This window comes from Leptopilina boulardi, unplaced genomic scaffold (genome assembly GCF_019393585.1).
Source record: "Leptopilina boulardi isolate dan_hultmark-lab unplaced genomic scaffold, ZJU_Lbou_2.1 LbouV2_371, whole genome shotgun sequence".
In the NCBI taxonomy this organism is placed as follows: Eukaryota; Metazoa; Arthropoda; class Insecta; order Hymenoptera; family Figitidae; genus Leptopilina; species Leptopilina boulardi.
In genome coordinates, this window is record NW_026137942.1 from 694,396 (window position 1) to 707,854 (window position 13,459).

The 13,459-nt window shown below is 32.4% G+C and overlaps 2 protein-coding genes across 2 annotated transcripts; both read right to left on the reverse strand.

The window, feature by feature from the left end:
- On the reverse strand, window positions 1-1,224 carry LOC127287529 (uncharacterized). The gene has a single exon (XM_051314520.1). It carries the CDS (start codon window positions 1,222-1,224, stop codon window positions 1-3), a length of 1,224 nt encoding a protein of 407 aa, XP_051170477.1.
- A 5,823-nt stretch (window positions 1,225-7,047) lies between these two features.
- On the reverse strand, window positions 7,048-10,866 carry LOC127287531 (uncharacterized). The gene is made up of 2 exons (XM_051314521.1): window positions 8,631-10,866; window positions 7,048-8,522 (listed from the first exon to the last, which is right to left on the reverse strand). The coding sequence occupies exons 1-2, from the start codon at window positions 10,864-10,866 to the stop codon at window positions 7,048-7,050; spliced, it is 3,711 nt and encodes a 1,236-aa protein (XP_051170478.1).
- Between the last annotated feature and the right edge of the window lie 2,593 nt (window positions 10,867-13,459).

Below are 13,459 nucleotides of genomic sequence, written 5' to 3' on the forward strand. Positions count from 1 at the left end.
TTACATCTTCTTAACTATACCGCTGATTGGTTTATACTGTACAATGCGATCATGTATGATGAGGCAATAAGCAGTTGTTTCAGCAGGTATATTATTTCTAGCTTCAAATTCCAAACGTACATCAACTGACGTTTGTTTGAGAAACTCGTTTTGTTTTGAACAATCAATAACAATTAGAGGAGCCAATGATTTAAAAGTGTCAAGCTTTAATATGGGTTCAGAATCTCTTCCATAGTAGGAAGATTGAAAATTAGCATACATATCATAAAGTATAGAATATTGATTTTGATTAAAATTTAAATTTAAATTTCCATAAGGATATGATTGTGAATTCAAAAAGAGTTTTACATTTGTAATGTCGCAGTGATCAAAATAACTGGCAGACTTTTTACGTTTATCTTTTCTTCCTGTTTGGAATCCAACAATTACATATCGAGGCTTCTCTAATTGTGTTGACGATTTTATTTGCCACATGACTCTTGTACTTGACGGAATTAAGGGATATTCAAACATTTCCCATGATCGAAAACTCATTGAAATTAGTGGATCTTTCTCGATAAATTTCAATAATTTGATTTTATTATTATCAGATGGTAAAACATATGGCACTAACCATTCCACTTTATTAATTTGTACTTTGAACTGTTCATCTGCACCTTCGCCCGTTTGAATAATAGAATTTAAATCACTACGTGCTCTTATTAAAATCAGTTCATGTTTCGCATTCATAACAATTTTTTTATAATCTTCAGCAAAACCAAAAATCATACCAAGTGGTACTGATACATCAAAATATCCATCTTGTAATGACATTCTTGTATTCAATTCCATATTCAAAATTCCTGCATTTTCAGCGCGGTTAAGTTGAGGTGGTGTTAATGAAACCAAGCTTTTCATAGTAGTTGTATGTCCAACGTACTTGCAACGGTCAATCTCAATACCATTCAATTCATAACGAATTTCATCAAACAAATAGGCTATCGCATTGTTGGTGAAATGAATATTTTGTGTGGCATCAGTTCCATCAGCATTAGTCAACCTTCCAAAAATATGTAATACACTATTGCTTGGTAAAATAGATAAATCTTGATTTTGTACAATAATGCGAATTTCATCACTATTGTTAAACGATGAGGATGCATATGGTTGATGACTGTGAATCTCATAATTAGCTATGGATTCATCAAAATTCACTGATGCTGGAATGCTGAGAATCTCCTCCATTTTTCTTATAACAGCGACACAAAATAAACAAGAAAAAATTTTCTCCTCTTCTCTTCTTTCTCTTCCTTAGTTTTGATTTCTGACTCGTAGACCTAGCTGCTTCAGGAATTGTCGACTCTGAGGTGTTAACACCTTGCGAGCTGTATTCAAACTGATCTTCGATGGACATGGTGTTTGAGTTTTATAACTACTTCCGACTTTTCGATTATAAACAATACCCATTACATTGATTTAATGTGTAAACGGATTGTTATTGTCTCTCCTCTAAAATTAACTAAAATACCGTTCTGATCTACTATACGTAGCTGAATGTTATGTATTGTCCTTACGGCGACTGGAAGGTAAATGATGTGTGCTGGAACTTCTACAATCTTATATCCCGGTGGAACAGTGGGGAAAAATTCATGTATAGTGTGGACTTTTTCATTATTTATAAACGCTCCAGTGGTAATATTACATTCAATGCGTAGAGCATTCACTTTCAATATTTTTACAGGTAAATCAGAGGAATGTTTTACATTTGGTGGTAGTTTGCGAGCAGTGAATCCCAATAAACTAGCAATAGAATCTTCAGGAGTAAAGTCAATGCAAAGATTTGATTTAATATAGCATCGTAATGTACTATTGTTGCACTCTATTGACAAATAATTTTTATCTGTTATTTGACGTTTTAAATATGCTTCTATATCTTTAATTTCATAACTACCAGTAGGTATAGTAATCTCAATATTATTTATATAAAATTTGTTGGAACTTTCATCAATATTAGGAATTGAGTTATATGTAAATAAATCAACAAGTCCAAGTGTATAATTTTTATTAGGTGAAAGTTCAATAGGTGGGAAGTATGAAGCCTCCAGAACTGAAGACTTTCCCGTTAACGTTAAAGTAAAAGAGTCATTCATGTTGGACATCTACTTTTATACTGAAGGTTATAATCGTTTACATATTCTTATATAGATTAAAACTGTTCTTAACGTTAAGTTGCTTACATAAGAATTTAAGACATAAATGACCACATATAAATGTATCAAAATTTTGATATCTCTCATGATTATATTTGATATAGCTACCAACACCTAGATAAACAATGAGATCCAATGGTGGTGAAAGATTTCCAAAACTATCAAAATATTCAGTTTCATTGTTTATCTTTTTATATGCTACCCAATGTGTTCCAGGACCTTCTTTATTATCAAGATTAATTATGGCTGATTCACATTTATAAGGTCCTGTAATAGGTAATTCATTTCTCATGAAAACTCCACGAAATTGAGGTATTTTCATAAGTTTAGCATATTTAAGTAAATCATAGTCGGTTAGTGCGCGGTGAGGTAGCTTCAATATTAGTTTTTTTGAACACTCTTTGTATATTTCAATCCATTTCCTTGATGTGGTTTAATATAAAGACCAAGTCCTTTACGATAGGGTTTCAAATATATACCCTTTCCTATAGCAATGGCCTCCATTGTTTCATTATGTCGATGAGTTTCTGAAAGTTGTTTTTTAGCAGCATTAGCATCATTTACTGCTTTTACAATACCACTGACTCCACCACTAAGTGCTCCTAATGCACTAAGCCCCGCAAAAATTGGTATTAGCGGTAAAATACCACCAACTTTTGAAGGTACAGGAAGAATTCGAGGAGATGAAATTTTACATTTACTACCAAGATTTTTAATTGCATTTTGTGCACCAATCATTGCTGTTTTAATAGTGTCCGTTGCGTTATGATTATTTTTCATATTATTTTTAGCAGCATGAATAATCTTCCCTAATGTCATGCGTTTATTTTTCTTGGAAATTGTATTCCTCTTCTTATTCTTCGACTTCTTCTTCTTCTTCTTCTTCACAATCTTTTTCTTAATATTATTATTAATTTTTAAACCCATCCCAAATTTAGATTTAGCTTTCATTATATTAGTTACAGCTAATGCAGCTGCTTTTTCACTAATTTTAGCGTCCTTGGAAATTACTCGTTCCCACGCCTTTTCCGCTAGTATTTTGTCTGCAGTATTTCTTGCAGCCACGTCTTTATCTTTTGAATAGGCTATATCATGCTCCTTACAAGCCGTATCCAAAGGATTTATACCAGGATCCCCTCGTGCAAGACGTTTTGCCAACTTTGTTCCAGGTCCACAATATTGATAACCAGGAATGTGACACTCGAATGGTAATTTGTTAATTAAAGTATTGAGAAATCCTTGACCACTGCAAGAATTTTTCTTCACTTTATCGTGAGTAATCATTCCTCACTCGACAATGGTCTATAACCAACTGATTGAGGGTGACTATATAAGTGGGGTATTTATAGTTTTTTTCATTAGTCAATTCCAAGATGCAGTTCAAGGTACAAGCTGAACAACTCCCGATTGCAAATGTGGATAACCTCATTGAAACTAAAGATAATGGGGTTAAACGACATGGAAGTTTATTTTCAAATAGTATTCGAGCAGCTTTTTGTGGACCTTCAAATTGTGGAAAAACGAATGCACTTCTTTCTCTGATTATACATCCGAATGGTTTAGGATTTGAAAATATATATTTATATTCAAAATCATTACAGCAGCCGAAATATAAATTTTTGGAACAAGTACTTAGTAAAGTAGATGGCATCGAGTTCTTCCAATTCAGTGAACATGAACAAGTTGTTACACCTAAAGATGCAAAAACTAATTCAATTTTCATTTTTGATGATATCGCTTGTGAGAAGCAGGACAATGTTAAAGCGTTTTTTTGTATGGGGCGACATGTTAACGTCGATAGTTTTTATCTTTGTCAAACATATGCTCATATTCCAAAACATCTTGTTAGAGATAATATTAATTTGCTTGTGCTATTCAGACAAGATGAAAGGAATCTCAAGCATGTTTACAATGATCATGTTAATACAGATATGACGTTTACACAGTTTCGAGATTTATGTTCAGTATGTTGGAACTCTGACAGATATGGATTTGTAGTTATTGACAAAGATAGAAATATAAATGATGGAAGATATAGGAAGGGATTTGATTGCTTTATCCAGTTATAAATATTAAGCATTTCAAGAGAATTGCATTAGTTCAGTTTGAGACTTTCATAAATAAACATGTTTCGAAAGGAGCGAGAGACACTACATCAAATAGCTGCAGCAAGTGATGCTATACGTCGAAAGCATCGTATTCTTAAAAGTGGTAGAGAGTCAGCTGAAAATATATTGAAAGAAACCTTTCAACCATTAGTTACTCCATTGGAAAAATTAGTGAATATAACTAAAAATCCTATAAAGATTGAAAATTTTCAAAACCATGTAAAGAAAGAAGAAGAAGAAGAAGACTTTGAATCATCTTTTAAGACTGCCATTAGTAAAGATACACCTTTCAACAAATCTATTTATAATGATGATGTAACGTTTTATGATCCTATTTATGAAGAAGAAGACATGCAAAATTTATCAAAAGAAAATATAATTGATAGATTGTCAAATCAAGAGAATCATAATGTTATTACTAATGAGCAAAATAATAATATACTTAATGATGACTTTCATGAGCAAGGCATGTATGATATTAAAGATGAAAGTAATGTGGTTAATACTGTGGAAGAAGATTCTGATAAATTGACAAAGAAATTTCTACAAATGTTGGACAAAAATAGAAAACAATATATTGATACAGTTTATGGAGTACGTAAACTTCCCGACGGTACATATATGATTGGTAATACGCAAATTGATTTTGAAGGTTCTTACATTAATCTAGTTGGGAAGAAAAAATATTCTAAAACGGATGGACTATTAGAACTCATATTCCGTCAAAAACCTGATCAGAAGTTAACAAATGCTAATGATTTCGTAACCTATAAAGAAATCCTGCGTAGTACGAATGCATATAGAAAGAACTATAGTCCAAATAAACCTATTCGTAGTAATAAGACTTTCAAATATACTAATGTTATAGCAAAACTTTTGCTCAAATCTGGAGATTCTTATTTGAAGAGAAAAACTCAATTACCGCAATTTATGACGGTGAAGAAGGAATCATATCCAGACTATGTCTATTGGGATGATCCAAACGAGATTGTTGATCGTCTACGCTTACTTATAGCATCACAACAGGCTGGCAATTCAAGTCATAACAATGAAATTATGTCAATAATTGAAGAATTACGTGAAGCTCAAATTATATATTAAGAGTGAACTTGTAAAATTAAGATCATTATTATATTGAATATTGTTCTATCAAGATCATTTTTTGTTACAAATCCTTGAACATGGATGATAAAAAGTTAACAGTTGTGACAGAGTTACATAGGCAAGCTCGGAGAAATTATCCACGTCGAAAAGTAGAAATGCGTGGAATTGATGAAACCTGGCAAGCAGATTTAGTTGAAATGATACCTTATTCAAAAGTTAATAAAGGTTTTAAATATATGCTTACAGTTATAGATATATTTTCCAAGTATGCATGGGCTATTCCTGTAAAAAGTAAAAGTGGAAAAGATGTTTCTGAAGCTATGGAATCTATACTTGTGAATGGACGTGTTCCTAAAAACTTGCATACTGATAAAGGGAAAGAATTTTATAATTCTGTATTTGAAAGTTTAATGAAATCATATAAAATTAAACTGTATTCAACTTATAGTAATTTAAAAGCTTCAATTATTGAAAGATTTAACCGCACATTAAAAAATATGATGTGGCCACAGTTCAACTTACGAGGAAATTACAAATGGGAAGACATTTTACCATCTCTTGTTAAAAAGTATAATAATAATAAACATCGTACTATTGGAATGAAACCTAAAGATGTCAGCAGAGAAGATGAAAAGAGACTGTTGAAACGCATATCCAAACAAAGGAAAATTTTACCTAAGAAAGCAAAATTCAAAGTTGGTGATAAAGTGCGAGTTAGCAAGTATAAGAATGTTTTTGAAAAAGGATACACACCCAACTGGACAACTGAAATATTCACCATCACTCAAGTAAAATCAACAAAGCCGGTAACATACAAGCTAAAGGATTATCAAGATCAACCCATCGAAGGCGGTTTCTACGAAGAAGAAATTTCCAAAGTCAAATATTCAGATGTTTATCTTGTCGAGAAAGTTCTTAAAAATCGTCATAATAAAGTCTATGTAAAATGGCTTGGATTTGATAATTCTCACAATAGTTGGATAAATAAATCAGAAATTTAAAAGTTTCTAAAAGTTAAAGTTAACTATTTGAAAAGTTAACGTTAACTTTTAGAAAAGTTAACGTTAACTATTTGAAAAGTTAAAGTTAACTTTTAGAAAAGTTAACGTTAACTATTTGAAAAGTTAAAGTTAACTTTTGGAAAAGTTATATGTAAAATGCATGTAAATATTTGAAAAGTTAAAGTTAACTATTTGAAAAGTTAACGTTAACTATTTGAAAAGTTAAAGTTAACTTTTAGAAAAGTTAACGTTAACTATTTGAAAAGTTAAAGTTAACTTTTAGAAAAGTTAAACTGACTTTGAAGTAATGTTGAACTAAAATGTAATAATGTCTTGTATTTATATGGAAGTTACTTTTAAATAAAATATGTATAAAAAATGTAAACTTTTTAGTGAATTTCTTTATTTCCTAACTGTTAAACTATATTAAGGTTCTATTAAATAAAAGTAGACAAAGTTTCAATGTATATAGAAAAAATTTTTTATTTATTTAAAAACCAATGTGTATAACAACATCAATAAAATATTTATCAATATAATAAATAACATCAATAAATATTCATAAATATACATAAAATTAGATTTCTCTTTTCTATTTACAATATAATACTTATATTCTATTACAATAAATACTTAAATTCTATTTTATAATTCTATCATTTCTACATCGTTTTCTATGACTTTATCTCTTTCTATAATATAATGACCCCATGCAAGAGTGTCAGTGTTGTGTTTCAATAAAAATCTTTTGTCATCGTAGGGACTTAGGGCTATTTTTTTCTGTTTTAAAGTAAGGACCTTGTGGAGTTTGGAGCGAATGGAATATTGAGTTCGAGATTGGATTTTAATATTTTTTAAACAATAAATGTAATCATTAAAAGTTATATGATTCTTAACTACATTAGACTTTACACCTTTTGCCTTTTTTAAGAAATCTTGATTATCCACACGTAAACTATACATTTTACTACGCAAACCAACAAATTCAGTGACAATCCTGCCATTGCATTCGTCTTTCATAAGACCTAACACTTTTTTGTTGGCTTGCGGAATGCCATATACATTATTCATGGGATAATCCGAAGTATCAAATTTGAAAATGTCTGCTCTCATATCAGAATAGACATCCTCACATTTGATATTATAAATAAGGCTGTCAGTGTCAGTATAAAGCAGTTTACAATTCATTCCATACTTTTTCCTCATGTAATCATAGTGAAAATCATACATCAGAGTTTTTGAGATGTCTAACACGCTAAGACCTATATAAATCGGCTTATTCATGTACACCTCAGTCTTCTTAAGTTCCACAGCTATCAAATTTTCGTTAAAGATAGCTCGCGTGTGGAAGTTAGGTTTAGCAATTAAAGCTTCTGCCCCATACCTACCCTCCCACTTTGTCACGAGTTTCACGTTTACGTGATTACGTACATTCTCCATTGTCTTACCATACACCGCATTGTTCATTAATTTAAACAAGTTTTTCTCGAATTCATTACTAGCCTTTGTTCGTTGACTAGTATTGAAATCGACATAATCTTTAAGCCAAGTTGACTGTTTAAATTGTAAAATGCGGTGGATGTGAACCAACTTAAGCCCATTGGCTAATGCTTGTTTAAGTGCACGATAATGGAGAATGTATTTTCGTTTCGGTTGGAGAGTAGTTAGAAGCTTTTCTTGCTTTGACCCTGGTGGTTTCAAGTGTTCAGGACAAAATGGGAAATCATTATGCATATTATGTAGTTCTGTAGGATAATCTAAATCAACTTCCAAAATATAACCTATAGTTGCATCATCTACAACGTTAAAATTAAAGTTATTGTCAAATTCTAAAACCCACTTGAAATCACCATAGGGAAGAGACTGTACCATGGCCCAACCATATAGATTATTAGCGTCTAAATATACAATGTAAGAAGTCTCCTCATTGACATTGTGCTCTTTCATATATTGATTATTTGCTTTGGCATAACGATTTGTACATTGACTTATACCCCCTCTTATACCACGTTCAATAAACATTATCATATCAATGTCAGTGAGCAGTTCTAGTTTTACATTTGTATATTTTAACATAGCATCCCAAGTAAAACCCGGTGTCGTGTAATAGTGTGCAGGATCTAACCCGTATGCTTTTAAGCATTGTTCACGGAAATTTTCAAATACATCAGCAAGCAGCAAGATGTCAGTTTTCATATATAAATAAACATAATCACAAAGATTTTTACAATTAAATTCTGACCATACTTGCTGAGCATGTAAATATTCTTGATCTGATATATTTGAATCATTCAATGTACTATAAAAACATTCTTTTTGGGGTAACTGAGTTTCTTCGAGTTTTTCCTTAGAGTCGAGATACTCGTAAGGAAAAACTCCTTTTCGGGTTAACAAATTAACTTTATTATCGCTATAGTTTGAAAAGTTTGATTTGACAATTTTGTATTCGTTTAAATATGATGCTAATTTGTCTAAAGATGATGCCATAAATCTAAATGAATCAATGAATCTAAATTTAATGAGACTTGCTTCAACATGTTTGGTAAAACTAATATATTTTTCCTTGTTAATGGGAAGAACGTCAATTTTACCTTCAAACTCATTCGCGATTGCTTTAATAATAAAATGTGCATCATAACCACTTAAATTATGGAAGACTACAGGAACTATTCTAGAATCTTGATAATTGACATTACAATCTTGATGGGCTGCACCTCGATACACCCCAGTCAGATGGCAATGATCTCTAACTTTTACTTCTCCATGCTTGATAGTTTTCATACAAATATGGCAAATATTAGCTACTTTAAATGCAGCTTTTTGATCTGCATTTAGAGTATCCATTGGAATATTTACCATAAATGTAGGTTCAATTTCTTCCGCCAACTTTTTCAACTCTTTTGCAAACCATCTTGCCGGATCTTCTTCATTCTTGGGTGATGCCCTGTATTCATTTAAAGAGTCATCATAACTCTTTAAATAAAATCCGATGCTGAGAAGTTGATGCTGTTGAACTACTTCTGTCTGACATCCCATAGATGAAGAATTCTCCCCTGGAACTAGTAGACTCTCGCAATCTGCATAAATGATGAATGGTACTTTTTCTTTATTACTAAAATTCTTGAATTGAATACTACTAGATCCTGGTTTCGGTAAGATGATTTTGGTGTTATTCATTTTTTGACAATCCTCAACGTGCTCGGTAAGTTTATCGTTGCTCCTGAAGTAGTGAAGACAACGATCGCAAATAAATAACTTGTGCTCATTTGTGGATACTTGGTTATTTATAAGACGTGATAGAGATTTTATCCAAACATAGTGGAATTTGTTGGAAATTGCGGAATCTTCTTTATCATCATCCTCATCAATGTAGTGATCATCAACGCGTAGAAGATTAACATGTTTGGATTGTTTCTGTGAGGTTAGGTGTATTGGCGAGACTGTGAATTCCCCCTTTCGTTTAACAAGACAATAAACGTTTACTGAAATATTGTTAAGCACTTCAAATCTTGCAACGTCATTGAGTGCTACGGGGAATTTAATATTAGTGAAATTTAAATGATGTTGAATATATGCATAGTTTTGCAAACGAGATGGGTTTGAAGAAGCTTCATACAATGCCGATAATATTGCCCACTTGAAGCATTCATTATCCTTTTCATTTCTAACATTGACACAGGCACGTTTAGCTTTAATAGATGGCGGTAGATCAATGAAAGAACCAACACGCAAAGGATTGTATTTGTTAATATTGACATCTAATCTATGGATTGAATAGAGTTGCCAATTTGATTCTTTATCTTGAAAATCTTCAATTTCTTTAAGTGTTTTCTGCTTTACATAATCATTATACCAATCGCGTAACTCAGTTGAAGGGAAAATTGACTCTGTCTTATTAATGAAATATTTTATATCGAATTCTGTAGTACCGTCAGGTAAAACCTTTTTATATTTTGCATTGAATACTGTATATACTTTCAACGGACCGAACGTGTCTAAGCAAGTTTTAATGTGATTTTCAAAAGGAACAAAGGCATCATCTAAAAATTCATTAACATCTAAGTGACTTAAATTAATGACTGTACCGGTTTGTAATCGATTATTAAAAGCCGAATCAGTTAGAGCCCATTTAATTTTTTCATTTGATTGATTAAGTCCTGCACCGCGCTTCATCAGCGAATCAAAGTGGCATTTCAAGTAATTTATATGATGTAATAACGTTAAGATCCTATGTTTTTGAGGAACTGAGAAGCTATATTTTCTAAAAAATTTAATTAAAATTGCATAATTTTGTATAGACTTGTGATGCCATTGAATCGTGATGAGTCGATCGTCATCGGATTTTCTAGAGCATAACTCTATATTGGCAGCATCAATGAAATTGTCTAAGGCTTCACAAATCTCATTGAAACTGTCAATAGAGGTGTATGGTTTAGATGTTTCGATATTTCTACGATTAGCCATTATTTTAAAATTCTGAAAAAGATTGTATGAGGAAAAAGCTGAAAAATCTGAAAAAAAACGCTGAAAATAACCTAAAAAAAAAATCTGAAAAACCTATGAAGAGAATTTGGAATAAGTTGGAAAGGAAGTAGTGGAAGTGAAGGGAGTGGGGTGGGGTATAGTCCTCGATGACGACTGCTTTTTAAAGATGTCTACCGAATACGATGTTTCGAAGCTTCACTTTGCTCATTTAAGTATAACTGAAACAGAAATAAAATTACAATCAATTTGATGCATATTAAGATAAATTTTTGCGAAAGACATGTAAATTGAGTAAACTTACAATGCTGCTACACAATTTGGCAATGCAAATGAATGTTTGTCTCTTGTAGGAAGATTAACTTGCTAATTTTTTGAATCTATAACAGAAAAAAAGGATTATGATTAATTTGATATAATTTATACATAAGAAAATATAAATAAGATTAACTTACACTGATGCTCTTGGTAATGCTTCTTCAACAAAGTTTTGTACTGGAATGAGACCTCTGAAGAGGATTGCTGTAGATATATGACTAGTGCCAGAGGTCTGATGCTGCTGATTCTGGAGGCTAGAACAGAATGACTTTCCTTGCCACGGGAATCGCCTGAGGTACATGTACTCCCCACCATATACAACATCCCACCACTGAACTCCATCCCCACTTGACGCATGGACTACCAACGGGCCCCGGTGACCGTACGCGCACATCTGCCGCGCACCTTTCACTTTTGAGCTATGCACTGTGCGCCACCCACTCCCAACCACCCACAGTCCCGCGCGGTATCTCGCGAACCCTTTGTTCCTCGAGGTTCTAATTATGATTTTTAAATTTTTGGAACCGTATATGTTTATACTGAAAAGGGTTATGCAAATTAGGGTGGATGGGCGACCAAAAGGGTAAAAGTTTAAACATACATATAAAAATTAGGGGGGTAGATGGCCAAGAGGGTTGAAAGAAGGTGAGGTAAGGGGTGGTGGGTGGTAATCAAAAGGGTTAAAATTCAAAAGGTGGGTGGCCAACAGGGTTGAAAGTGGGTGGTAAGGGGTGGTGGGGGGGGGGTGATCAAACGGGTTAAAATTCAAAAGGTGGGTGACCAAAAGGGTTGAAAGTGGGTGGTGATCAAAAGGGTTAATATGCAAATTAGGGGGTGGTGGGTGGTGAATAAAAGGGTTAACATGCAAATTAGGGGGTGGTGGGTGGTGAATGAAAGGGTTAATATGCAAATTAGGGGGTGGTGGGGGGCCAAGAGGGCTGAAAAAAGGGTTCAAGGTCAAACTGTTTTAGAACCGGCACAGCCCTACTACTAGCAAGCGATTTCTAATTTTTTTCAAATATATATATGGGGCATTTCACGTCAACGAGAGACCCCCCGCCCCCAGAATAGATTTATATGAAAAAAGTTCAAATACGGCTTAAAATTTAGGTAATTACATCTACTTTAAAATGCAAAGTGGCAAAATAAAAAATTCAAGATGGCAGATCCAATATGGTGAAAGAAGTAAAAAAAAATGCTCGAATTCACTTGAAATTTGTTACTCGGGGGTTTTTAAGGTCGCTGAACACAAATATGAAATCAGATTTTTAATATTAAAAATGGCGGATCCAATATGGTGGCCGATTATTAAAAATTTTAACAAATTTAAATAAAAATTGGATTACGAGAGTTCGTAGGGTTGTAAGAAGTTTTAAAGGTTTTTAATTGAGATAGAAATTTAGGTAATTAGACATACTTTCAAAAAAAAAATGGCCAAACACAGATTTCGTAATGGTGAACCTAATATGACAGAAGAAGTAAAAAAAAAAGCTTGAATTCAATTGAAATTTGTCCCTCGGGAGTAAGATAAGTAGGTTACAGCCAATAAATGCAGGACTAGTAATGAATTTTAGGTACCAACTAGTAAAAGTAAGAAACATTATAAATCCAACTAGTAAAAGTAAGACACATAGCTTCCAAGCAATTGAGGCAAGGCCAATGTAGGTACCAAGTAGTAAAAGTAAGAAAGGGTAATAATCCAACTAGTAAAAGTAAGACATAGGTTCCAACTAGTAAAAGTAAGAAAGGGTAATAATCCAACTAGTAACAGTAAGAACGGTTATAAATCCAACTAGTAAAAGTAAGAAACAATAAAAATCCAACTAGTAAAAGTAAGACATAGGTTCCAACTAGTAAAAGTAAGAAATGGTAATAATCCAACTAGTAAAAGTAAGAAACAATAAAAATCCAACTAGCAAAAGTAAGACACATAGGTTCCGACCAATTAAGGCAAGGCTAATTTAGATACCAAGTAATAAAAGTAAGAAAGGGTAATAATCCAACTAGTAAAAGTAAGACATAGGTTCCAACTAGTAAAAGTAAAAAAGGGTAAAACCAACTGATGAAAGTGAGACATATAGAGTCCAACCAATTAAGGCAAGACCAATTTAGGTTCCAACTAGTAAAAGTAAGAAAGGATAAAAATCCAACTAGTGAAAGTAAGACATATAGAGTCCAACCAATTAAGGCAAGATCAATTTAGGTTCCAACTAGTTAAAGTAAGAAAGTTTAAAAATCCAACTAGTAAAAGTAAGAC

Excerpts from the sequence above, each read along its gene's own strand:
- LOC127287529 (XM_051314520.1), bottom strand. The coding sequence starts at position 1,224 with ATGGAGGAGATTCTCAGCATTCCAGCATCAGTGAATTTTGATGAATCC.
- LOC127287531 (XM_051314521.1), bottom strand. The coding sequence starts at position 10,866 with ATGGCTAATCGTAGAAATATCGAAACATCTAAACCATACACCTCTATT. Across the intron at positions 8,523-8,630 it reads AGTATGGTCAGAATTTAATT|ATCCTGCACACTATTACACG; the intron begins GTAAAAATCTTT and ends CATACGGGTTAG.